The 26,846-nt window shown below is 50.4% G+C and overlaps 1 protein-coding gene across 1 annotated transcript; it reads left to right on the top strand.

Moving 5' to 3' along the window:
* The first annotated feature begins 383 nt into the window (after positions 1–383).
* Positions 384–23,707, top strand: LOC111154154 (tribbles pseudokinase 2). Its single transcript, XM_022513571.1, has 3 exons — positions 384–991; positions 5,749–6,041; positions 22,787–23,707. The coding sequence occupies exons 1-3, from the start codon at positions 722–724 to the stop codon at positions 23,253–23,255; spliced, it is 1,032 nt and encodes a 343-aa protein (XP_022369279.1). The 5' UTR covers positions 384–721; the 3' UTR covers positions 23,256–23,707.
* The last annotated feature ends 3,139 nt before the right edge of the window (positions 23,708–26,846 follow it).

Genomic DNA, 26,846 nt, shown 5'->3' with positions numbered 1-26,846 from the left:
CTTCCCCCCCCCCTTTTTTTTTGTCTGTTTGTTTAAATTTTGGAGAGCTCTTGCGATCCTTGGAAAAGCCTCAGACGCCATCTACAGTTAAAACGTAGGTAACTACCCTCTCCGGCGTCCCCCCGCTTCCACGCCCCCCACCCTTTCCACCAAAAAAGGGGGTGCAGCGCGGATTCTGTCTGCGGTGCGGCGCGAGCCGGTAGCCCCGTGCTTATTTCCTTTTCCTTTTTGTTTGGTTTCTAACGCGTGGAGACCGAGCTGCGGCCGCGCGCGGCTCGAAGATCGCGTAAACTACAGCAGGGCTCCCCCGCCCCGTCTGCGATTCGCAAGCCTGCGTGGGGAATCGCTTCGGGAGACCTGGCGCTGCAGCTCCCCACCTTAGCAATCTGGTCGCTCGTCTAGATCCGCGCTGGAAAGAGAGAAAGAAAGAGAGAGAAACTAAAAGTGCGGAGATTCTGCAAATCGCCGGCTGCTTTGGGGTAACAAAAGGACCCGAATTACTGCCGACTGAGCACCCCCGGGATCCGGGCTCGGAGCCGACAAGGTGCCTGGCGGCGCCCATCTGGGGGCTTCCAACTCTTTTCTCTACGTAGCCCCCTTCCCGTCCCCTCCCCTCTCGTTCCGTTTTAAAATCCGTGGCACGGAGGCGCCTGCAGCCGCGCTCGCCGGCGACTCATCTCTCCAGCGGGTTTTTTGTTTGCCGAGTGCGATCCCCACACTCATGAACATACACAGGTCTACCCCCATCACAATAGCAAGATATGGGAGATCGCGGAACAAAACCCAGGATTTCGAAGAGTTGTCGTCTATAAGGTCCGCCGAACCCAGCCAGAGTTTCAGCCCGAACCTCGGCTCCCCGAGCCCGCCCGAGACTCCGAACTTGTCGCATTGCGTTTCTTGCATCGGGAAATACTTATTGTTGGAACCTCTGGAGGGAGACCACGTTTTTCGTGCCGTGCATCTGCACAGTGGGGAGGAGCTGGTGTGCAAGGTAAAGAGCCCGGGGCTTGTTTTCGCTTTTTGTCTTTTAAAAAGGTTTCCCCGGCCGGCCGTTTGGAGGGGGCGGGAGGTCGCCAAGCTCCGGAGCCTGGAGGAGGGAGACTCGCGGGATAATTATCTGTGGCCTCGTTAAATGGGTTTATTTATTTGTTCACGTTCGACTAGTTGCGAAGTTTTTAGTGCGTTGCAGACAATGGGGCGGGCTGCGGCGGGGGCGTTTCGGGGAGAGCCTGGGGTTGGGAAGGGCGGCGGGACTGCGCGGGGGCCAAGCACACGCGTTCTCCCAAAGGCTCGTGGAGCGCCTCCGCTCAGGGCCGGGTTCCGCTGCCCGAGGGGTTTCTCCTTGGGTCTAGCCAGCCCCCTCCTCTTCCACCGTGGAGTAGGGAATCCCCCGCTAATTTTAAGGCACTGATGACTGGGTTCCTTTCGCAGCCATTGTTCTTAGAAGCGTGCAGGTGTTAAACCTTTGTTCAGAAGGTGCCCTTTAAAAGAGACACACAAAGGTGTCCCCTCTGGCAGAGCCAGGGGCCCAGCGCGGGGAAGGAGTTTACAAAGAGCTCTCTGCTGCCTGCAGCCTTGAAAGGAGGTTTGGGGGTGGAAATCAAAGCCACAGGCGCACCTTTGGGTGTAGGAAAGAGTGAGTCCTCTGGGTCCTCCTCTCTTGTCTCGTTTCTTCTCATCTCCAGACTTCCGTGCCTGAACACCCCCTCTCGTGCCCCCCACCCCCAGCACACACCTTTGCCAGGATGGTTTATAGGCCAGCGTTTGGAGCCCCAGGGATTATACAGAGATGGACACTTCAGTTTCCTTTTTGTCTTTGACCCCCAACAGGGACTGGTGTGTCTGTGTGTCTTTGTGTGTGCGCACTCCAGATGAGGGGATGAGAAGGGGAACAGTGGGAAAAAAAAAGAAAGAAAAAGGATAGAGTAGAGCATACTGCTCCCCAGACATTGGTCATAGATCAAGAATTCATTATCAGTTAATTTTACATTTGGTCACTCTTGGTTTTTCTTGGAGGGGGGGGTTCAGGGGGTAGTGAGGAGTGAGGAGCCCCGCACAGCTATGCTACAAATAATACATTGCACTTTTACCATTAACCACAGATTGCTTTATTTTGTAGGGGGCTGGAGTCTTTCATTGTAAATAATGTGTTTTGTGGAGGTCTTCAGTCAGTTTCGCAATTCCTCAGTTCAGATCTTAGGGGAAAATCAGAGGCTCTTTAAATACAGCCCTCCACTTCTCCGGAGCATTTGGTATTTTGCATCTTCTCCTAAGTTACTGAGACCCTGAGCGAGCGACTGTGCCCGGTTAACCAAAATTCAGCAGGCTATTTCGAGCTGGATTGAGTTCTCCAAAGACCTAGAAGGTTGCACAATAGGGGAGTCATCCTTTGAAATGAATGAATTCCACAGAGCTGCTACTCTCCTATGATATACGCACAGTCCCCCAGCAGTGAGTGTGTTCCCTCCTTTTGCTTAACTTGGGTATAGCATTTTAGTATTTCTCCAAGGCTGGAGACGCTTTTAAGTAGAGGGACTCTGCCTTCACATTCTGCAGGAGCATCTTACTGGTTTTTTTTTTTTTTTTTGTTTAAAGGCAGGGTGACCTGCCCTGGCTCTTTCTTTCTCCCTCCAGATTCTTCAAGACATATTTCACTTGGGGCTGACCTCACGGTGTCATTCGTAGACGTGCTCTTTGGCCTGAAACTGTACTTAATCTGCCGGTTTAGTTATTGCAAAGATTGAATCAGCCCCTCACCAATTACTGTGGGGCTGCCAGTGGGTTTAAGTGCAGTATCATTGTTCTGCTTGGCAGAGGTCATCCCTTTAAGACGCGGCGGCCTGTTTTCCTGCCTTTTTACCAGGGGTGACGTGGGTGGGTGACTTTGTATGCAGGCATAGCTGTGTATATCCTAGGAAGCTCCAAGGGGTTTTTATGAGGCTGCTTCCAGGAGCTTCCCTCAGATACACAGCGTGAACTCTTACTGCAAGGCACTGTGAAATCTACACGTTGAATCAAGTTCCTTTTGATGTCTCAGAATACAGAGCTCCTGTCTCCTAGCTCTGTGTTGACCCAAGGAAAAAGTCTTTGCAAAAACAGACCAAATGTAAAGATGCCATTCCTGTAGAGGACTGTAGAAGGGAATTCTACAGGACACTATTTGGGGTCATTTAACCAAGATAATCAAGCCTGTTCATTGTCTCCCCAAGCCCACTGTAAGCTAGGCCAATGAAGGAAGGCAGCTTTAGAGGGTCTTTACCTTATCCTTTTCATGAAAATGCTGGGAGCTACTGTGCCCATGGACATAATTACTATCTTGGCATAATGGGCACGTGGTTTTGCTTTTTGTTTTTTTTGTTTATTTTTTTGTTTTTGCAAATGCTACTAATGATGGCTTAATCTTACTACCTTATCTCAACTGCCAGATTATATTACTAAGGCTCCAAATTAAACATTTAAAAGAAGCTGGCAACCAGGCTAATGGCTTGATTTTGCATTTGAAGGTGATGGTTTAAATACCATTCCCACCCCATAAATGCCTGTTACAGCTGCTACTGAAAGTTTGGTACCTACCCTTTAGGGAGAACAGAAGTATTTGTTTAATTTTTCATACTCTGTCCACCATCTTGGAATTTGATCTCCTACAGAGGGTACTGGCTATTTCTTGAAGCTGCCATGAATTATTATTATTATTTTTTTTAATGTTTATGTCCATTCAGTTTTTCATCAGTGGGACAGAATAGCAGACTGAAGGTACTGAGTAAAAACCACCTTTTATTTTTTTTTAAACGCAACTTGAAGGAGGAAGTATATGATAAGTCATGGTAACTCCAGGAGCACTGGAGAGAGAGTCTGCAGCCTGGTGCTCCAGAACACATCACCCTCCTCCCCTGTTATATAACACAGCGTGTTGACATTAGCCACTGCAAAACGTTTATTACTCTCTGTGAAATTTTTGAGGCTTTCCTATGTTTCTGCTGCCCGCAGTCTGGGTGTTAGAGTTGACTCAGGCATTTCAGATTCCTAATTGAACGGACCTCTGAGGTCACGGCTCGTAGGTCATCATTTGACAGTATCACGGTGTGATTTGTGGTCTCCGGAGACGTTGAAGTATTCATTCTTAAATTCTAGGTTATAGTGGCAGCAGCTGTGCCGCCTTCCTGAGATGCCTCATTATGGTTCATTCACAACGTTACTTTGCTTCCTCGCCCTGGGTTAGCACCAGCCCTCCTGAGGTTCTTACTATCCTCGTTTGACTCACAGATATCTTCAGGCTTTTGAACCTGAGGGCGACTTCTCTTCAATCCTGGCTCTCAGATGGCAGCCTGCGTCCCTGGAAGGGTTTCCGAAGGCCTGTGAATACCTCGAAAATGAATCCAGTATTGTGCGTGCCTTGGAGAATGGGCATTGTCCTCGGAGAGGGGACAGAGCTTTTCTCAGGTTCCCACGTGGGATCCGGACCCAAAAAAGTCAACTGGGTTCGAAATCACATCTCCAGTTAGGAAGAGGAGGGAGGCCCAGGGACCCTGAGTGCTTTATCCATTTTATCCGGATTATTGGTGGCCACGCCAGGATTAGAGTCTCAGTTGGGCGATTTCTAGGCCAGGCTGCGAACTAAGGATGAGGGAGAGGATGTTCCAACTAACGACAAAGATTTAAGAAGCTAAATGGTGGTGCACGGGGACCATTTAAGTGTTTGTTGCTGGGGCATTCTTGGCCTGCAGGGCTTTCCAGCAAAGCACCTCGTGCCTGCCCCTCACTCATGCAGGCAACAGAAGAGAGTCATGTGCCTCCATTCCCAGGCAGAGAGTGAAACCACATTCCAAACCCAGGGATTTGTATTCCTGATTTAGTGGAGGTCTTGAAATGAATGAAAGCCTTTTTTCTTATAACCTCAAAGATTCTCTGCAGTGTTAATTCCTCTTAGGTTGGTTTCAAAAAGGTATTGAGGATGGATTTTCTCTTTAAATAACCCCACAATGAGGTGACATTTCGCAGGCTAATTTTGATTCATAGAAAATCATTGCATAACTGATTCATTGAGCTAGATAGCTGTGGAGGGAATCGAGAAACGTGTCTGCTTCCCTATTAAGGACCGCGTGCCCTATTCCTAGCTTTGCCGCTGGGGCTCCATTCGACTTGTTCTCTGAGCCTCGATATCCACATCTGTGAAATGAAGGTATTGAATTAGAGGACCGTAAGGCAAAGACTACGTATTTACTCTGTGAATTGCTAATATGTTGTGGAGTGCTATACGACACAATTGCTTACCATAAAATATGTTGTACACAGTTGCTGTAGTTGTATAGTGATGTCCGTCTCTGTTCTGTTTTGTTTTTTGGAAGGAAAACAAGGCTTTGTCTGTGTAGCTTGGGGTAGGTCACTTTTAGATTTTTCCTTAGTGTTTTTTATAAACAGGTGATGGGGGTAGACAGAAAAAAATAGTAAGACTTAACCATTTGTGTCCCATGTTACATCTTGCAAAGTGCTTTTGCCCCCACGTTGTCCTATAATCCCCCCGACGGTGTAAGTCAAGTGTCATTTGCCCATTTTACACAGGAAGACTTGGAAGCTCAGAGAGGTCAAGCAGCTTATCCAACATCACACAGCTGGGAGCAGGCAGGGCCAGTGTGGTCTGTGTCCCAAGTTCGGTCTTCCTTCTGTCTCCTCAGAAGCCTGTGCCATTCTGTGATTCGGTGGTTTAAGAGGCTCCCCTGACTCTCGGTCTTGTTGTGAATCCTGTCCTAGGTGTTCGATATAAGCTGCTACCAGGAGTCCCTGGCCCCGTGCTTTTGCCTGTCTGCCCACAGCAACATCAACCAAATCACCGAAATCATCCTGGGAGAGACCAAAGCCTATGTGTTCTTTGAGCGAAGCTATGGGGACATGCATTCGTTTGTCCGCACCTGTAAGAAGCTGAGGGAGGAGGAGGCAGCCAGACTGTTCTACCAGATCGCCTCGGCCGTGGCCCACTGCCACGATGGGGGGCTGGTGCTGCGGGATCTAAAGCTGCGGAAATTCATCTTTAAGGACGAAGAAAGGTGAGTGTCACTCATGTCCAGAGCTGGTACTCTGACGGGCTGCTCAGGAGCGGCTTGCTTGAGAGGTTGGAATGGACATTTTTTTGCTGCCTGCTGTCCAAGTGAGAAGGGGGGGTGGGAGGACAGAGGGAGGTGAATGCATTATTGTGATGTCTTAAGTGCCCTGGGAAACCAGGTTGCCGCTATTCCAGTGGTGTTAGTGGATGTCAGAGCTCGGGTGCCAGGATAGCCTGATTAGGGTTTTGTTTTGTTTTGTTTGTTTTCTTTGTGTTTGTTTGTTTGTTTGTTTGTTTGTTTGCTTGTTTGTTTTTTGTTTTTTTGGTGTCGTGAATTGTGAAGGTGGCTGTAAGCCGGTGTGACATTTTTAATATGAGTAAAGGCACAATTTTGCTTTGGAAATAATCCTACCTTGAGAACGCTCCGTGCCTGGCATCAGTCCTTTCTAATTCATTCGTTCATTCCTTCACTCAGTAGATGTTTCCGCAGCGTGTGAGTATGCACGGATAAACTGAGCGTGCTTTCCTCACAATTCTCAGTGCTGTGAATATCAGGGTGCATTAGCGAGTCAACTCACCTACAAAGGAATGTTCCAAGCCCTCAATGGAGATTATGTACGGGGTCAGATGGGACCTGGGGGCTGGGATGTCCACTCTACGTAGGACTTGGAAGTCAAGAAAGTATTTATAGAAGAGGTGTTTTGGACCTCTCTAGAAAGGTGAGTTTATTACGGACGATGTGGGAAGGACCGGTGTTGCAAGTAAGGGAGCTGCCAATACACGTACACAGTGATGTGAAGGTCTGTGTTATTGCAGGAGACAACAGGACAGGACGCTGGGCATCTGGGTTCCATTCATGGTTCTTCCGTTCACTCATGACATTCTGTTGAGCAAACCCACTGGGGCCTGCTTTCTCTTCCAGCTGACTTAGATTGTAAAACTCTTCCGAGCCACTCCTTTTCTTCTGAAGCATCTGCTTTTTTAGAGGCGTGGAGGCAAGTGATTTACATTCACTGCTGACTATTCCAAAAATTGTTCTAGAGTTTCTACCCACGTGGGTCGTGGAATTACCATGACGGCCTTGGGTATCCTCGGCTCCTCCTAGGAAAGTGGTTCGTGAAGTGGAGATCCGTGGTCACGAAGCTATTAAGGACCATCTGAGTGCAAAGCCAGTGCACGTCATTCATTCATTCACTCAACAGATATATCTGGAGTACTTTTTTTTTTTTTTTTAAATCTGGAGTATCTTTCATGTGTCTGGTGCAGATCTGACAATCAGCCCTTTCTGCCTGCCGGTTACCGTGCCGTGTAGCACAATGGCCTGGGATATTTTAGGCTATCGATTATTGTCCTGTAGAATGATATCCTATAGAATAGACATATAATGAGATCTTGTGGTGTCTGCTTTGTTTTTTGCTTTTGTTTTTGTTTTTTTGTTTGTTTTTTGTTTTTGTTTTTGTTTTTTTCATTTTATGGTTAATGCTAATTGGGAAGCGAATATCTGGGAAGCATTTGGGGATCAGCAAAGGTAAAGGGTCTGTGGTTACTTAACCCAAATGAAATAATTTGATGACAATTTATAATGCAACTGAGTATAGAAAGTGCAGAGAGCTGCTGGCTGCAGAGACTGGTTATGTTCCATATTTTTTTCTCATATACAAGTATCTTAGGCATCGTGACAGCTAATAGCCTGGTCTTTGATAGTGCATGGTTTGCATCCTTACTAATAAATGGAGAAGAGGGAGCTATTCTAAGATCTCGAGTGTGGGGTGACACCTTTTCTCTTCTTTGGCCCAGATGGACCTGCCCTTGGAGCCTGCAGACTCTGGTTATTATCCTGGTTTCACCTTTAATGCTCTCTATGACCTTTTAGTTTGGTTCCTTCCTCCTGGCCTCAAGTTTCTTTTCCCTGTATTGTCCTGGCTCTGTTTTATTGGTTCTGAGGTCTTCTGAGTTATAACATCAGCTGTGTGCTTCTTTGAAAATTCTCATTGGAAGTTAAATAGATACTTGACCCCCAGCAGAATACTGCCAAAGATGCTTTCTTTGTCCTTCTGCATTCCACCTTTCTTGGAAGTGTAATAACCATAACTACAAAAATATGAGGTGGTTGTTTGGGACCACTTTAAAGACCTAGTATGAGGTTATTGTTGACCTTACTTAATTCTCTCCGTGAATGGGGGTACGGTGGGTACCATCATTTCATTTGATGGAGGAAAACTTCAAAACCTCGTGTGAAGTCTTGAAGTTATAGACTAGAAAGAGCAGAAGTGAGGACATATTCTCTATTAAATCTGCTCTCAAGAAATTCATTTGCCTGCCACAGGGAATAAGGGCAACGAATGCCCTCTCTGGCAGGGATCCAAGTTTTTAAATGTCCCCTTTGATTGTGCTCTTTCGAGAGGAATTTCAGGCACCAGCGCATATACAGGGTGGTGTGTCCAGTGAGAGCACACGCATGGTAACTACGTGTTTATGAAGTGAGTCATAGTGGGGTGGTCATCTCTAGGTCACAGAACATGGGAGCACATGTGGACTCGAGGGTCTCCCGAGGGGCCATCCTTCAGGCCTCTCCTGTTGCTGCCTGGAATCAGAGCCCCAAGGTGAGAATGCCGGCCTCAGTGACCATAGCTGGCTGGAAGCAAGTAGGACTGAGTCACCCTCACATGTGCTATTGAAGGCCTTTTCCTCCAGGCCCGGCTTGTCCTTTAGGGGAAGTTAAGAGTGCCCAGGAGTGTATGGTGACAAAGCTGAAATCCTTGACGTCCCAGGGCCTAAGGAAGAAATCCCAAGACGTTGGAAGCTTCCAACACAAGGACATTGAGTTTGGAGCTGAGTTTGACTTTTGTAAAAGAGCATGACCCTTTCTAGAAAAATTTGGAAAGAAGTATCCCATGTGAATGTGAAACCAGAACACGTCACTGGAGTAAGCATGTCAAAGCGAATCCTTTTTAACTCTAGAGAGCATTATCTTCGGAAAAAGGAAGCGGCAGTGACAGGTCACCTGTCCCCGACCTGTCTGACAGGATCTGAGCCCATGCAGCCCTGCAGCAGGGAGAATGGTAGCTCCTCCTCTGCTGGGCAAGGTGATTGGGGTGCACAGGAGTTAAGTGACCTTGCTCAAGGTCATATAGCCAGCACGCTGCTGGAGCAGGCCTGGAAATCCTACCATTTCAGTCCAGAGCTCTTTCCCTGCCCCCACTGCGTTGAAGTCCTGGAGGACCTGGCCGTTCCCGGCATGACAAGTGTCTCTGTCTGGGCAGTTCTGAGAAGGTCACTCTCATGTTCAAGGACATTCCAAATGTTCTCATCAGTAGCTGATAAGAACTTTCTCTCCAGCCAGCTGTCAACTTTTTGTGAAAGAGGAATAATGCCTTGTAGCCTTCCTCCTTGTTTTGCTTTCCAATCTCTCAATTTCAGAGTAGGAGACTGGTTTTGTCACTCCGCGAATTTCTCCCTCTGCGTGTCCCTGTAGCTGTAGAGTTTTGTGGCAGTTTCTCCTTGTCGGTCTGCACAGTGGCCTGCGTGAAGCCAGCTGCCTGTGTTTTGAGGGGGACAGCAGCCTGGGGCCTCACAGGGCCCGTGCTGCTGGCAACCCTCACCATCCATCCTAACCAACATGACCTCCGCAGTAGGTGTTTCAATAGGACTAGAGTCTATGCCTCTCCTGACAACACCCAGCGTGTGAGAAAACAATGGGATTAAATTGAAAGGCTTTTGAAACATTGAAGGATGGGGACTGTGTCTGTTTTCTGGTCCTTTACACATTGGTCCTTTGGGGGGAATAACACAGAATAGGCTTTTGGAAGTACTACTTTATTAAGCTTCAAATCAGCAGGCCCCTTCTCTTGTGCATGGTCTTCTCTCTCTCAAGGATGTGCCTCTTACTGTCTGATGCTCTTGCAAGAGACTGAAGGGGAAAGCATTACAGAGTGAAGTCGGCTAAGCCCCACTGGGTTCAGAACGGGGCCGGCCTGTGTGCTAACTCCTTACGTGTGGATCTCCAATGCTGGACCATCTGTAACTGAACCCATGACCACCCATGAACATGTTCTTGGTAGAATGGTCAGGGCCATCAGTCCAGTTCCCCCCAAGCGCCTGTGAAGACGTGATACACGCATGACACCCATGTTACATGAAGGCCTGCTGTCAACGTGCCTTCTATTGCTAATTTTTGTTGAATTAGCAGCACCGCCGATTCCTTTGCTTCCGTTTTATTTCGACTTGGGTTCTAGATTCGGATTTTTTCTCTGCCCCTCATTAGCTACCTGGTCTTGGATGAGTCCTTTCATGCCTCTGAGCTGCACATTCCTCCCAGCAGAAATTAAGACTGCATCTCTGCGGGTGGCTGTGAAATGATCCAGATGTGTACGGGGTGGGGGAGGCGCTCACAGTAGCCAGCTGGTCCTAAAGTCATTCATAAAACGGTACCATTGTGGACAAGCCCTTCCCAGGGCACTTGAGGCTCATGGAGAATGAGCTCTGCCTCCCGGGCAGCCGTTTCACGAGGAGTGGACCTCTTGTGATGTGAGGGTTTCTCCTTTCTGGTTTAATTGCAATATTAGATCAGTGCTGGGAGGGTGATAGACTGGGCAAGTGCTGGGGGAACCTGCGGCTCAGAAAGGCCAGAAGGTCGACCAGATGTGCACCGGGGAAGGCAGATACCAGGTGCATGCAGAGAGTGAGCAACCCCACTCCCCAGGCCTGGACTGGCCACAGCGTTCCCAGCCTTGTGCTGCTGCTTCTCCTCCATCCCTGGGATGTTTCTGTAGGGCCAAACTAAGGTTGTTTTGTTTTCTTTTTGAGGCAGTTAAACCCCTCCCCAGATTGTACTCAGTGTGGACGCACCCTTTGCATCCACGGTTTCCGTGGTAAGATCAGAGGTGGCCTGTAGAGTAGGAGGGGCGTGGGTGGGAGGGGAACCTGAATCTGCTAGAGGGCAGTGCCCAGGTTCCCCAGCCTCTCCCCCTCCCTGTCGTGGTAATAGGCTGATCTGCCTGGGTGGCCTCTTCCAGGAGGCCCCCATTTTCACTTAGAGCCTCCAAGCGAAGGCCTGAGCTTCAGGAGAAGTCCTGGTTATTCCTGTGTGGAGGACAAGTCACTGTCTGGATTCTAGTCCCTGCTCCTGCGCTTATTAGCAAACTCAATCTTGACAAGTTACATAACCTCTTTTGTCCAGATCACTTCATCTGCAGAGTGGAAATAACAATGAATGAATGCAGGTGAACCCAGGGCTTGGCACATGGACATATCAAAGACGCTTGGCCATGGACAAGCTGTAGCTCCCACCGTCTCCACCTCCCTTGCGTGTAACGCCTGCCCCCCCCCCCCCCCCCCCACCGCCTCCCGACCAGGTGACGTAGGGCTGTTTGCTGAGTCAGGACGTGAAGAGCCCAGGAAGCAGATGCAAACTCGGGCTGCCCTGGGAGCGAGCCAGTGTTCCTACAGCAGCCCCTGTTCTCCCCGTTTGCTTTCTCTTCTCCCTTAGGACCAGGCTCCTTGTCACTCTCCGCCCCACGCTCCCTGCCCCCAATCTCCATTCAGCGTTGACATTTCTCTGCACAGAAATCACCCCCCTGTGAATGGAGAAACATGCCTCTGTCTGTGTTCTTTGGTTAGAAGATTATTATCTCTTGACGTCACGGGTTGCATTTCCTCTGCTTTGTGGAAGCTGGTCAGTGCCTGCTTCTGCAGTAGGGAGGCTAGACCCTTTGTAGAAACCCTGCAGCCCCGGGGCTCTCTGTCACCTGCCGCCATCTGCCCAGGCACTGGACCTGTGTCTCCGGGGTGGGGGAGGCCTTTTGCCTCCCCCACCAGCTGAGGTCTGCGTGCTCTCTCTCTTTCTCAGTAGTTTCTCTACTGGTTCTTCTTGTGGATCTTCAGCCTCCATTGAGGCTTTCATATCTAACAAAATAGGGAGACCAGACTGGAGACCAGACCCTGCCTTCTTTCATCAATAGCGAGTTCATGAAGTTCGTAGGCTCATTGTATTTTAGCAAAAGACCTGACCTTTTTGCCATGAAGGAGACAGAGCTCCTGGAATTCCCTTCTTTATGCTGACCACTTCTGTGTGCTTCAGGCACTGCCAGCCCTTGGGGGAGGCTCACTCCCCCACTTCTTCCTGGGTGGGTAAGTGATCCTCCTCCCACAGCGCCCTCATAGTCCTCCCTCTACTCGAATTGTCCATGCGCATCCCTCCACTGTCCTTATGCCTCATCTCCTGCTGGGCTGGGAGCTTCTGGCTGAGCAGTTCACTGCTTGTGCTTAGTAAATCAGGTGAGTGGCTACACTAGCCAACCAGAGCCAAGGGCACAGCTGTTAGATTTCTTACTCTTTCACTGAGCCATTTCACCTTGGCCTACCTTCTCTGGCGTGGGTCGGAGATCATGAACTTGCAGTACCCAGCACCGTGCCTAGTGGACTGCAGAGCCTTCAGAAGGCACCTGTCCTGACTGTTCCTGGTCACCAGCCAATGGCTTTGGGCCTCATCACCCAACAACCTGGAGATTTATTTATTCGACAGACAGCACTGAGCATCTGTCATGTGCCAGACACTGTTCTAGGTGCCACAGATACTCAGTGCCTCATGAGATGGAACCCTTCCCTCTTGGGACTTACATTTCAGGGAAACATTATCTGGCCTCCAGGCCCTGTTCTAACTACGACACTTAAAAGAACGGATTCAATTCTGTATTTTATTGTAATTTAATTTACATGAACCAGTTTAAAACCAGTGAGTAAACTAGTGCTGTTATCACCGCGTTATGGATGAGGAAATTGAGGCTCAGGGTCCCACAGCTAATCAGAGGCAGACCTTGGGCTGTGCACCCAGGACGCTGGAGTCCCATGTGCAGGCCCTCAAATACCACCCTGACTCTAGGAAAGAGAACACCAGGTAGAATACCACCCCTTGTGTCCCACTAGAGAAGGGACTTTCTCATGCAGTTGGGTAAGAAGTGAACACCAGAAGGACCTGACCAGCACTGAGTACTAACACTCAGTACTTACCTTTCTCTGAGGGGTCGTGGGCCACCAGTTCACCAAGCCCACAGGCAGTCCTGTGAGGTCCTGCGTTTCCAGCTTATGGAGTGGGTTTTGCTTTCTCCACGGAACTGTGAAGTAGGGTCCGATGATCTTTCTGTCTCCCCTTCCTAGCACAGGACCAGCCTTGTAAACACTTCGCGAATGTCTGGCCATTGACTACGTGGGTGTGTGAATAGCCCCTTGGGCCCTGGAGGCATAAATATTATGAGAAAAATCCCCTGGATATACGATGGCAGGAGGCAGTGGATGGAAACCCATTTTAAATGCTCGTCATCCGGGACTCTTGCGAGTTTCTCTAAAGCATGAAATAGATAGAGTCAAGCCTATTTGAAATTTCTCTGGACTTGAGAGAGTGGGCAATTCTTTTTTTTTTTTTTTTAAAGATTTTATTTATTTATTTGACAGAGAGATCACAAGCAGGCAGAGAGGCAGGCAGAGAGAGAGGAGGAAGCAGGCTCCCCTAGAGAGCAGAGAGCCCGATGCGGGGCTCGATCCCAGGACTCTGAGATCATGACCTGAGCCGAAGGCAGTGGCTTAACCCACTGAGCCACCCCGGTGCCCCGAGAGTGGGCAATTCTTAAGCAGAATCACAACCAGATACCCTGGGCTCTAGGCAGCATTTTGCAGCTGGGACGTCTTCGATATGGGAGCCACACCTGTCACAAATGTTAATTAAGCATCTATTATGTGTACATTTGGCACAAGGGCTTGAGGGTATGAAAATCACCTCTGGAGAATCCTTGTCTAACAGAAGACATCGTGTAACAAGTTATTCTTCATACCGTGTTACAGAGGATGGGTGTGCGTTAGAGAGCTCGCTGGGGGCAAGAAGAAAATGTCCTAATGGCAGAATGGGGTGTAGAAAATGGGCGTGTCGGGGGGAGATGGGCTCTTTCTCGGGTTGTTCTGAGTGAAGAAGAACGGTGTCCAGAAAGTATGAATAAAGGCCAAGAGACACAAAGGAACCCTGGGCAGGGAGGGGCATGCTGGTGGAGAACACTGTGGGGGGTCAGAGATGAGACTGAAGAGGGAAGCCAAGGTTTAGGACCTGGAGGCATGCCCATGACCTTGACCTTGACTTGAAATCCAGGAGGAGACATTGAAGGGTTGTTTTTTTGTTTTGTTTTGTTTTATTTTTTGTTTTGTTGTTGTTGTTGTTGTTGTTGTTTTTCCTAGACAGGATGGGGTGGGGTCTGGTTGTGATCCTATCTATGCAGGATGGCCTGGGGGTGGGTAGGTACTTCAGGATGCTGAGGCTGAACCAGGACCCAAGAGGTGGTACCAAGGAGGGGTGGGTAAGAGGCAGGGTTAAACCCACGCTTTGATCTTGACAAATGAAGAAATGGGGAGGAAACATCTTTCTCCAAAGTTCTAGAACATGTTAGTGGTGTGACCCAGAGCACAGCTCAGATTTTCTGGCTCCCGGAACGTGTGTAGTAGGTGCCTGGGCCATCTGGGTGAGCCCCAGTTCAGGACTCTGCCAAGTGGAAATCCCTGTCTGGCCCAGGGCTGGGCTGCTCATAGTGTTCCTGGGTTGGTGGGGTCAGAAGGACTGGCCTGAGCCCGGCTCCCGCCCTGCCAATGGTGCATGATAGGAATGTTCCGGACTCTGAATCAGCCTAAGCAGCAAGGGCAGAGCAGCACCTCGAGGTATGCCTGGCTCTGGCTTCCTGGAACAATCCAGGCTTCGTGGGCCCTTGGAGCAGCGCCGTCCTGCACCGAGTGCTGGGGTGCCTGCAGAAGCTTCTCTGAGAAGCTCGATCGACTGACTCGAGGTCAGGGCACCCTCTGGGACTAGGATCTTCATGCAGAGGGGCAAGAGGCAAACAGAGTCCCAATGAGGGGTCCGGAGCTGCACTGCCTTCCTTCCCTGTCTGTTCCTCTGGAGATGCCCGTTGCGCTCCAGAGCTGCCTCCCTGCAGCCGCGGGAAGGCCTTGGAGGTGGGAGGTGGGAGGTGAGATGGCTCCCCACACCCCCCACCCCCATCCCAGGGCCACGATAAGTCAGGGCACAGACAACAGGACCCTGGTGCTGTGGAAACACCTGGGTGCTTGAGTTGGATCGGGCTTCTCGTCCCCACAGCGCTGTCCCCGAGCTAGTCGCTTCATCTTGCTAAGCTGCGATTTTCCGGTAGATCAGACTAGCGCAGGACCCCCACCTCCCACCCACCTCCCTGACTACGGTGGCGCCCCGTGTAAGGGGGACACACCCCCTAGGACAACCAGCCAGGCCCCTCTCTGGAGATTTCCCTCACCCTGAGGTGAAGTGTTTCCTTGCGGGTCACCTGCTGCTTTCCTGCTGCTGCAGAAGCAGCTTGACCTGGGCGTCGGGTCTGTTCACGGCGTCTGCGGGACCCGGCACATCCGCGGCTCTCAGAGGCAACTGCTGGAAAAAAAATCTGCGCACACAGGAAACAGAGAATTACAGTGACAGTTTATTTGGCAGAATTTAGCTTCGTTTATTTGTCAAGTCCCGGTGGTGGCTGTCCGACCAGCTGGGCGTGGCCTGGGGGGCTGGGACAGTCCTCTTCCCCCCATGGCAGCCCCCTGGGGGACCCTTGCTCGTATAACCGAACTGACAGCGAAGGGTAGCTTTGCATTCAGGGGCAGAGGGAGGCCGGACCTGGTGGAGGCCGACCTTTCTCAGCTGACCCTTCGCCTGCTTGGACCCACCCTGCGGAATGGCCTTCAGCGACTTCTCGAATTCCACTGACCTCAGCCCACCGGACTTCCCGTCCCGGCCCAGCCCCACCCTGGCCCGCCCTGTCCTGATCCCTTCCTGCTGCAAGAGCCCAGGGCAGCGTTTAAAGATTTCAAAACAGAGCGTCATTTGCTGGGGGAGGCCGTTTTTGACGTTTTGGTTGGGGCACGACTCTAGACATTGAAAACCTGCTTTTGAATCCCAGCTCTGCCACTCATCTGCAGGGTGGCCTTGGGCAAGTCCCCTCTGCTTTCTGAACCTCGGTTTCTTTTTCTAATCAACGAGCAGGTCCAGCCACCTCTCTCCAGTTCATGAGTTCCAGCAGATCAGCCACGGATGTGAAGGTTTTGTCTTTGTAGAATGAACCCGGGGCCATGTTGGTTGCAAAAACCCAGAATGTTCCTTCCACAGATTCTGTCTTTGACACTAAGCAAGTCTGTGATGCTGGTGTCAGGAGGTATGATGGAGGACGATCCTGGGTTTATTCAGGTAACCGTATATGGCCTGGGATCTTCAGTTCTCTGTGCCTCAGTTTCCTTATCGTGTAAGAAGTTTTCACGTACCGTAATGCTTGCCGTTCAGTTCTGTTGGGAGAAGTAGCCATGTCCACGGAGCCAGTCGCAGTGGCAGTGGGTGTTGAGTTCACGGCCGCTGTTGTTGCTACCGTGATTATTATTGTTAGGACCACCATGTCCAAGAGGAAGTCTTGCGGTTCCGGGAGTTTCAGATGGAAGGAAACTTAAACTCAGGAGTTTTGAAGCTAGGAGAACCCTTTTCAGGCCATGCAGCCGTGTTCTCATTTTACAGAAGGGAAACAGAGGCCAGACGGGCCCATGGTCCTGCTGCTCTTGGATGTAAGGGCCCCAAGGGAGGCTCGCGGGCCTCTGCTGGGAGGGTGTGGGGCACTGGGACCCTGAAGGCCGGTGCTGCGTGCTGCTCTGTCGAGGCAGGGACTGGGAGCACATCCTGCTGGTCCTGGCTCCCTCACCTGGCTGGGGATCCGATGACACCAGGCCCAGCGCCAAGTCCACAGGCTGCCCCTGTGTAAGCCTTTTTCATTCAGAAGTTAATGCAAAGCAGGCTGGTTCCTGCCTTTGCCAGGGATAGGTTGCAAGACGCACGCAGGGTACAGCTTCTTGGCCAAGTCAGTCCTGCCCCGGGCTAATGGCTCTTTCCTCCAAGAAGTCACAGGGGATCTCCACGACCATCCGTAGCGTTTTGGTCGCAAAAATTCTCTGCCAACCTTCGCTTGTCCTTTTCAGAAATTTCTGCTGTTCATGTACCATCTTTACCCCCATGACCTTCACGAGGCCCATTCTGATGGCTTTCGTCGTGAATAAAGTGAGCAGAATGAGCTGGGCACCTTGGGGGAGAGTGGGAAGAACATTCTGGGGGGGAGGGGTGGGAAGCCAGTGCTATGAGCCCAAGAAAAAAACATGGGCACAGAATTCACATCCACTTGGGTTTGCCTGAGGCTTGTTCCGCTGTCTTCTCTAGGCTCTGGGCTTGGAGGGGGTTATCTTACTAATAAGATCAGTTAGATTTGCCGCCAGGTTTTTTGTGGATTTCCTACGCTTGGCAGCTTGGTAGAGATCACGCTTTCCTTGTTCCGTTGCTTCAGTCCTCACAAAAACCCGAGAAGCTTGGTGTTACTTATCATGTCCTTATCCCTGGTGCCTAGTTTCAGTGCCTTAATGATTAGTGGGACATTTGAATTATTATTATAGGACCACCAGTGCTCTCATGGATTGTTCGGAAAATCAGTTCCTTTGCCTGGGAATGCATAACCCTCAGGCTGTGCAGGGGACAGCGGAAGCTGAAAGACTGTTCATTCAGATCCTCTATCCCATGCTGACACGAGCAAGTGCTCTGCTAGGCAAGCCCCCTCCCCCCACACTCTCCAGTGCAGACAGAGGCAACCTGCTCCCCAGCGGGGGCAACCAAGCCCCAGAGACCTTCTGAGAGTCCCTGCAATGGTCCAGCAAGTCCATTGGGGACTGGCGCTGGGACAGGAGCCTCGGGTTCCTGACATGCGTGCACCCTGGAAGGTCCTTGTTTAAAGATGAAATCCAGACCACTTGCCTTGACCCTTGCCTAGGAGTGATGTAAACGAGTTTATGGGGTTCTGAGGAGGAGGCAGGGGCAGAAGTATGCACTTCCTCCCCGTCTTTCTCGAGGCTTCTCTTTTGTTTCTCACCGCGCCTGCCTGGGATGTCTGGGCTTCTCCCTGGGAGGAGCAGGCTCCTGCCCCATGCACTGGCTCTCCCTGACCCTGGGTGCACGTGTGCTCCCCACTCTGAGGAGGCCTCACCGACGGGGACATCTGGCTGTGGTTTCCTGCGCTCGCTGCTGCAGTGGATGGGCCAGGCCTGCGGGAGGGCTGCTGGGTCGGAGCCCAGGGAGGGATGAGCGCTCAGCACCGATGGGCCTCGCTATTCATATGGGCTTATGCACCCTTTCCCAGCATCAAGCTCCATGTCCGCATAAAAGGATAATAATTCTTGCCTTGAACATTGATTTTATAAGCTTTAGAGAAGAAATATCTGAAGATAACCAGCACCTATCTAGGTACATAGATGGTGTTTGCTATTTGGTACTTAGTAATTTTCAGAGCCGGTATTGGAACCCGGGTCTCTGACTTCAAGACAGAGCTGCCCTGGTGTATATGGGGCCGCTCAGGCACCGCACGCACGGAGCCGAACATGACCAGCAGATCCAGACTCAGGCCACCTAGACCCTGGCTTCGGGAGGGAGGAGGCTGATGTGGCAGGTGGGGCAGCTCTGGGGCAGCCAAACATCCACAGCATGTGTGCGGCGCTTTCCACTGGCCTCTTGGGTCCACTGGGCATTTGCACAGCCCCTGAGTCCTTGATAGTGGGGAGGAGAGATGTGAATGCTGAGAAGGGCATTAATGGACAAGATTGAACCCTTGGCCATTTCTGAAGGCCCTTTTCTCTGAGCTGGAGAAGGATTCCAGAAGGGGGTCAGGCTGGAAGTAGGGTCCGTGCCCCCGAGGGGAGGGAGGTTAGTTGGGTCACAGAGGGAAGGTGAGATTGACCGTCTAGGGTTGTGGGCTGGAAGGAGGTAAGAATGGAAAAGGGCTTCAGATGTGGTGCAGCATAAGGAGCTTGAGGGCTGACGTCTGTCCCCGGCAAGGGCTGAGCTAGTAGCCGCTCAGGTCTCCGGAGGCACATCCACACCTGCCCTCACCCCCGCCAGGGACTGAGGTACTGGAATTTACAAAGCCTGTTCCCCGTGGATACTTCCCCTGACATCCACTTAATCCTGGCTAGGAACGCAGAGCAGGGCTGTCGTTCCCTCAAAGATGGGCACACTGGAGCTCCCAGGGGTTGGTGGTGTGGATGCTGCTTTAGTCTCAGACTGTTGGCTGGGTGGCCCCTGCTCGTCTCGGTGCAGGAGAAACAGCCGTCAACACCGGTGACGTTCTTTACATACAGAGTGACCTCAGCCACCTGCTCCTGAGCTCCTGGATGTGGGACTGAGGCGAGGACCCTGCAGTGCCCACGGGAGTAATACAGAGTATAAATGCGTGACCATACAAATAGGAATGCACAATACTCCGGGTGGCAGTCAGGGGCAGGAGAGGACGGGGGCGGGATGCTCCTCTCTAGAGGATGGTCAGGCAAGGGCTCTCTAGAGAAGCTCATTTGAGCAGAGACCGGAAAGAAGTGAGCAGGATGAGCCGGCCAAGTATCCAAGGGAAGAACATTCCAGGCAGAGGCTGGGAGAGAATGTGCACAGAGGCCCCAGGCAGAGTGGTGGTGGTCAATGTGTTGGAGGGTGGGTGGTGGTGGTCAGTGTTGGAGGTGGTGGTGGTCAGTGTGTTGGACGTGGTGGTGGTCAGTGTGTGGAGGGTGGGTGGTGGTGGTCAGTGTTGGAGGTGGTGGTGGTCAGTATGTTGGACGTGGTGGTGGTCAGTGTGGTGGAGGTGGTGGTGGTCAGTGTGTTGGAGGTGGTGGTGGTCAGTGTGGTGGAGGTGGTGGTGGTCAGTGTGGTGGAGGTGGTGGTGGTCAGTGTGGTGGAGGTGGTGGTACTCAGTGTGTTGGAGGTGGTGGTGCTCAGTGTGTTGGAGGAGGTGGTGGTCAGTGTTGGAGGTGGTGGTGGTCAGTGTGTTGGAGGTGGTGGTGGTCAGTGTGGTGGAGGTGGTGGTGGTCAGTGTGTTGGAGGAGCAGGGACGGCGCTGGAGCAGAGAGGAGACGGGGCTGTGGGTATAGCCAGGAGGCCCGGGGCCCGGGGCTCACCACGCAGCCTCAGAGAAGACGTCAGCCCCACATGCAAACCTGGAGGGCTGCCGCAGAGGAACCCAGCCCCAAACCTGATCCCACGTCTAGTGCTCCTTCCACTGGACTGTCCCTTGTCCCACAGCTGATGACCGTTGCCACGGCTATCGTTATTCCTGTAGCTATCCTGCTGCCATGACAGTGACCTTGGAGGCCAGGAGGCTGGCCAGCTCCTGAGCTCCGGGTTGGGGGCTGCTGCCAGTGAGGGTCTGAGGAAGGAAGCTGTTGAAAGAACCCGCTTGGCCCCGTGGTGTGCCGCCCCCTCTCCTCTGCCCCCTTGGGTTTCCCTGACTCACCTCCGATCTTGGAACATCTAGGGAAGTTGGTGTGGGTCCACCTCACCTGCCTCCTTCGATTAGAAAGAGCAACAGGAAGAATGGGCTTTGCTTTCCATCAGCCCAGTTCCAGATGAGCTCATCTAGACCCTTCCCGCGTCTGTAGATCGTTAGCCGAAGGGGGAGGAGAAGAACGTGTGTGCTACAGGTTATAGCAGAATATGGGAGAGCAAGTAAAGAAGACGTGTTGTTCTGTATTACAGACACCCAGAATGGTAAAACTGGCAGAGACTTTCACACCAGCTTGTCCAGATGCATGCCCAACAGTGGGAATGTACTTAATGCTACTGAACCGTACAGTTAAAAATGGTTAAAATGATAAATTTCATGTACATTGAACCATAATAATAATGATTAAAAAGAAGACTGCCTTGTCCAATGCTCCTCTTTAAGTTGGAGAAACAGAGAGGTTGAGTGACCTCCCCACAGCCACACGGCAGATGAGAGATGTCATCTGGCTGGAGTCTGCTCTCTGAGCTCCCAGCCCAGCACCGTTTCCCGAGGACACCACCATGTTATTGCTCACTGAAGAAATGAGTACAGGGAAGCAGTCACTCCTTGGCCTTTGAAACTTCTGCAGTTCAAAAAGGGGATCTCAGAATCTTGGGATTTCATCCGATTTTTTGCTATAAGAGAGCTAACTGATTAACTTGAACCTCACCTTCCTTCTATGGCTCCCTGAGTAGGTGATTGCTCTGAAAGGCTAAGACCTGTAGACCGAGGGAGGAAAAGGGAAGCAGCTTACCGACTTGAGTCACAAGCTCTGATTTAGGCAAAAGCCCCAGTGTCTTTTCTCTAAGCACTTTCCTGTTCTTTGCTCATTTGAGCCTCGTCACCCCTCAGGACAACAGGATAGAAACTGTGATGTGCACTTTTGAGATGAAGGAACCCACTGGTGTGAATGATCGTGACCTTGTAGGCCTTGAATCCTCACTCCAGCCCCTCCTCCCTGGCCCATGTCACCTTCGTGGCAAGTCTTCATCGTGGGATGGAATGGGACTGAGTCTGCAGGGTTTAACACAAGAGCTCTGTCGTGGAGGGTTCTGGCCAGGAGAATAGAAGAGGATTTCCATTTAAGCACTGGAAAGTCACAATACCTAGGTTTCCCCTCAAGGAATGGCAGAACGGGGGAACAGGATTCTTCAGAAGCCCTGAACCAAAGAGGGACTCTGGTCTAGGAGCTTCTGTTGCTCGGTAGGGGACAGCCGCCAGTCTTGAGAAAGTCACTTCATGCCTTGGTCTTCAGCTTTGTTCACTGCATGTTACTGTAGTTAATTTTAAGAACTTAACTTACTTGTGAAAGTATTTACCGAGCACTTATTTTATGCCCAGTGGTCATATAAGGCTCTGCTGTATAAAGAGTAGTGCTGGGCCCCAAGGACTCAGAGTTCAATGTGGAGTTTCTCCACCTCTGTTCATGAGTGCAGCCAGGAGGGTCCTAGAACCTGTCAGCCAGCTCAGCCGTGCTTAAATGGCAAGGGGAAGATGGACACACATACATAGGTGTACATGTTGACACAGGTAGAGGATACAGGTAACTAAGTCAGGCGAACATCAGGTCAAGGACCAGCCCCTGGGAGTGTGATAGGCCAGACGGGAGGCAAGTTCAACAGCAGATCTTGGAAAGAAGAAGGGCTTGATATGAAGATGTCAGCCTTGGAACGGCTTATGGTAATGCCTGCCTGCTCAAACATTTCCCCAGCTCGGTCTATGTCCTAAAGAAAGGCAGCTTGGTAGTGGGCAAGGAGCCCCAGGTTGACTAAGGAAGGTGTGGGACCAAGTCTTCTCTCTTTCCCAGCTAAAAGGCATTGGACAAATTACTCAAACTCCATGAACCTTAATGTTCTTATCTGTAAAATGGAATCATCAAATCTTCCACGTCTAACAAAAAGACTGTTATAAAGCCAAGACGCCATTGAATCAAAGGTCCTTTCAGACTGTTATATCATATCATTCAGAAGTTGTCGACAGAGCTCCTGGGAGCTTCCTAATTGTTTGGATCTGAGTAAAATCCTGGGGATCCCCAACTACCTAGATGTGTCTGAGAATAGTACAAATCTCCCGTTCCCTCATCGCTGAGATGGGGAGACAATCATGTCGTTTATGGTCTGTGTACTTGCTAGAGGTGTGGGTTCCCACAGTAGATCTTAAGCTTCATGCAAATTCCCTGTCAGTCCTCTTCGCTCCTGGGTCCCCCCACCCCGGAACTGTGTCTGACACCTAGAAGGCGCTCACTAAGTCATGTTTGACTGGTTGAATGAATGAGTGCATGGTCTTGGAGATATTAAAGCGGGAGCTAAGATACGGTGATGGGATTCACATGCCTCGGTGTGCCCATGGGAGCTCACCCTTTCTCTCTCTCTTGCAGGACTCGGGTCAAGCTGGAAAGCCTAGAAGACGCCTACATTCTGCGGGGAGATGATGACTCCCTCTCCGACAAGCACGGCTGCCCGGCTTACGTGAGCCCAGAGATCTTGAACACCAGTGGCAGCTACTCGGGCAAAGCAGCTGACGTGTGGAGCCTGGGCGTGATGCTCTACACCATGTTGGTAGGGCGGTACCCTTTCCATGACATTGAGCCCAGTTCCCTCTTCAGCAAGATCCGACGTGGCCAGTTCAACATTCCAGAGACTCTGTCGCCCAAGGCCAAGTGCCTCATACGAAGCATCCTGCGGCGGGAGCCCTCAGAGCGGCTGACCTCGCAGGAAATTCTGGACCATCCTTGGTTTTCTACAGATTTTAGCGTCTCAAATTCAGGATATGGTGCTAAGGAAGGGTCAGATCAGCTGGTGCCGGATGTCAACATGGAAGAGAACTTGGACCCTTTCTTTAACTGAGCTCGTGCCCCACAGAGACTTAGCAGGTACCAGGAGCGAGAGAGGGCCGCGGAGAGTCCTTCCATGGGACACGGATCGTCTGGCTTGGTAGCAAGAAAGACACTGACACTCAAGTTTCTCGATTCACAGAAGGAGAACCTTCAAGGAGCTGACTGAACATGGAGCATGGGCGCGAGAGACGCGGGGTGGGGGTCTGGGGTCGGGTCCGCGGGGCGAGTGCCTCGGAGCTTCTCTTCCCTGACGTAGCCCCCCTGGAGAAGCCCCGGTCTGTTGGGCTGCTTCTGCCTACCCCACTTTTCATTTGTTCCAGAATAGTTGCAGAGCCCAACAGAATCAAAACTCTCTGCCTCAAACACACATCTTGGCATCGCACTGTTAGCTTTTAACTTCTTGTCACGATTCAGGGAAGGTACAATGGGCCAAGGATTTTTTTCTTTTCCTTTCTTTTTCTTTTTCTTTTTTTTTTTTTTTTTAAAAAAAACAAGACAACCACCTATCTGATAATCAATGCGGTTCATTAAACAGCAACAACAACAAAATTCGGTGCACACAGACTGACCAGAAACCTGGGTGCTAACCTAAAAGAAATTAGAAGTCCAGTTTGTGTCTCTTAATCTCTTAATTGCTCTTTTAACTCATTTCTTCTAAATAAACTATTTAATATCCTGGTCAGGAAATGACATGTTGATGCTTTGCTCCCTGAAGGGGAAAAAAAAAAAAAAATCTGTCCTTTAACAAGCTATTCTGTTCTGTGTCCATGGGTTCGTGGCAGGAAGCTGTTAGAAGTCAAACTTCTAGATGCATTAACTGCTTTCATAGTCTAAAGAAAGAAAAGGAGGGGAAAGGAAAGGAGAAATTCACTCCTGAGTTTTTTGTTTTTTGTTTTTCCCTTTGAACGATGAGGGCTGCCTCATAGGGGGTCCTCTCTGCCGGGATGGGGGCAAAGGGGGTGAGATCACGGGAGATGCTTGGAGTCTGAAGCTTATACGCCACTCTGGTCTCAGCTACACCTTTCTTCTTTGTTGTATTGGAAACGAGTGAAACCAAGCAGGTTGTCCCACATGTATGAAATACAGGGCAGCTGTTTCCTTTTCTTTAGGAAGAATGATCCTTTTGGCTTGGCAGGCCCTCTGGTTTGGACAGAAACCCTCGGTAGAGACAAACGGGGAGAAAAATCAGCCGGAAGCTAGGATGATATAAATAAAAACAGCTCTCTATCCCAATACGCACCTTTGTATTTTCAAGAATCCTTCTATTTATTAAGGAAAATGTCACATTGTGATGTATTAAGCCAGTTTTTCAATTACGGGTTGACTTGGGATGACATGTTACATGCTGTAGTGAATAACATCTATATATTTTTTCTTGTTTGAGTATTTCTGTCCCTGAAGTAACCTTTTGTTTGGCTTTTCTAGATAGCTTTATTTGATTTCGAGTGGCAACGTTTTTTTATTACGGCTTTTCTATTTGCTGTATGATAAAGAACTCTTTTGGCATAAATATTTGTGTTTCCAGTACCTCACTTGTTTGGATTTTACTGCCTGTATACGTTTTGTGAAATGGTCCTGTTTTTGGGTAGGTAACACGTGGACTCTAGTATGTAAATGTTACTTGAATCTGTGCTTCATTATAGTACGTGGCATGTGTGTGCAGATCTTGGATGCTTTATGCCTGTTCAGCAGGAGCCCGGCCTTCACGTTCCCAGGAGGGTGGCTTCACCGTTCATAGTCAGGAGACAAGGCGGCCATGGATTTGCCCTTGATTCTATTTTGATAATGGAAGATAGCAAGGAGAGGGTTTTTTTTTTTTGGTTTGGGGGTTTTCTTGTTTGTTTTTTGTTTTGTTTTGTTTTGTTTTTTACATTCTAAAGATGGTGCTGTGTCAAGAAGGACCCGTTTTTCTTCCCCGTCCCCCATTTTTTTTCAGTACCCCGTAGGAGGAAAGATTGGTGACGTGCATGGTGGGAATCTATGGCCTCTGGTGCTTTGTCCTGTACTTGGTTTAATGTTTTTGTCCTAATCTCTTCAATCAATAAAATTGTGCGTATTTAACTAAAATGCTGAGGTCCTGCAAATGCTGAGTCTCTGCCATCTGGGGTTTGTGGCCACCGCCCACCAGCCAGGGACACCCTCGTCCTCCCAGCGGCTCAACTGTTTCAGCGTGAGCCACCTCGACTGTTAATACAAAGCCGAAGCCAGCTTCCATCATGTGCGGGCATATGCTGGCCAATTTAGAGGTAATATCTCACTGAATTAACCGTCACTACTGCCTGGGGAGATGTGAATTATGTTCCTATCGCAGATTAGGAAGCAAGCCTAGAAAGGTGCTTCACCTGCCCCAGGTTAAACCACCTGTAAGCGATCGAGTAGGCATGGACCACGGTGCGTTCGATCCTGAAGCTCGTTATGCTTTCTATGATGTTAGAGCCCAGAGGCTTCCAGGGCAAGTATGCTAGGAGCGCTGGAGTAGTCAGGCTCTCCTGGACTCACATCACCCAGGCTTCCACACGATTCCTTAGGAAAAGCAGCATCTGCTGCAGACCCCATTGGAAACCTCCAAGGAGGAGACTGCCGAACTCCCAGAAACTAATCCCTACTGAGCAGCCCTTCCCCCGGTCAGACACATAGATTGTCACACTCGTGGGCTCCATGGGCAATCCCATCTCTCTTTTGCACCTCATTTACTAGAAATAACTACAGTCCAGAGGGTCAGTTCGATCCTGGAATGTCTAACGTGTGCCTCCCCTGTCCCTTCAGTGCAGGATGGGGAACAGATAAGAAAGCAGACAAAGACGATGTCCAGAACGGAGTGGTGGGTCAACACATCCACAGAAGCCCCTAAGAGTACGTCTGCCGGCAGGTGTCCGGCAAGGGGTGACCGTGGAATCAGAGTCCATGAGGTGGTGGCTTTGGGTAATGATGGAAGACAAACAGTAGCAAACACAGGGGGAATTATGCCTTGAGAACTTTCTGGAGACACGCCCAAGTGAGCACCACTGGTGCCGAGCTGTGGATAGATCTCATCGAAGTTCTTGCAAAGACTGGGGTTTGTGGAATCTGAAAGGACATGGCTAAAGCAGAGGCTTCCCAGCCAGTTGGCCCTATCTTCTAAACTCACAAAATGTTTGTCACCCTGCCGTGTCACTTCCTTGTCTGTCCCCAGCGGCACCTGACCCAGTGCCTGGCCCATGGGAGGTGTTCAGTAAATAACTGTGAATTGGAGTATAATTTGTGTGGGGACACTATGCTGCTAAATTTCCTCCCAACCCCAGGTTTCTAAGCAGCACATTGTTAGAAAACAGCCTTCATGAGTACTGAAGCCCACTGGTGGCTTTTGCTAGGGCACAGTTAGTCTGATCCAATTTCTTTGCTCTTTCACTCCCTGTGATTAAGCAGAAACGGGCCTGCTGCCCAATGGATGCCTGGTTGAATTGCATTCTGTCAACCCATTGCCTGTGTGGGGGCTGGAGGCGGGGGGCATTGGCACACACAGTTCTGGCCTTTCTGTACTGAGGTTCCACCTTGGTGGGAACCCAGAATCAGGATGCTCCCTCCCCCTTCATGTGTCAAGCCTTTGCCAGCAGAAATCTTT

Source organism: Enhydra lutris, unplaced genomic scaffold, assembly GCF_002288905.1.
Source record: "Enhydra lutris kenyoni isolate GAN:26980312 unplaced genomic scaffold, ASM228890v2 scaffoldscaffold35, whole genome shotgun sequence".
NCBI lineage: Eukaryota > Metazoa > Chordata > Mammalia > Carnivora > Mustelidae > Enhydra > Enhydra lutris.
Note: the sequence above shows the minus strand (reverse complement) of the source record. Positions and strands in the feature narration are given on the sequence as shown.

What these genes read in the sequence shown, in the direction of transcription:
- LOC111154154 (XM_022513571.1), top strand. Translation starts at nt 722, where the DNA reads ATGAACATACACAGGTCTACCCCCATCACAATAGCAAGATATGGGAGA. An exon ending in GGGAGGAGCTGGTGTGCAAG is followed by an intron (nt 992 to 5,748) that starts GTAAAGAGCCCG and finishes ATCCTGTCCTAG; the next exon opens with GTGTTCGATATAAGCTGCTA. An exon ending in ATCTTTAAGGACGAAGAAAG is followed by an intron (nt 6,042 to 22,786) that starts GTGAGTGTCACT and finishes TCTCTCTTGCAG; the next exon opens with GACTCGGGTCAAGCTGGAAA.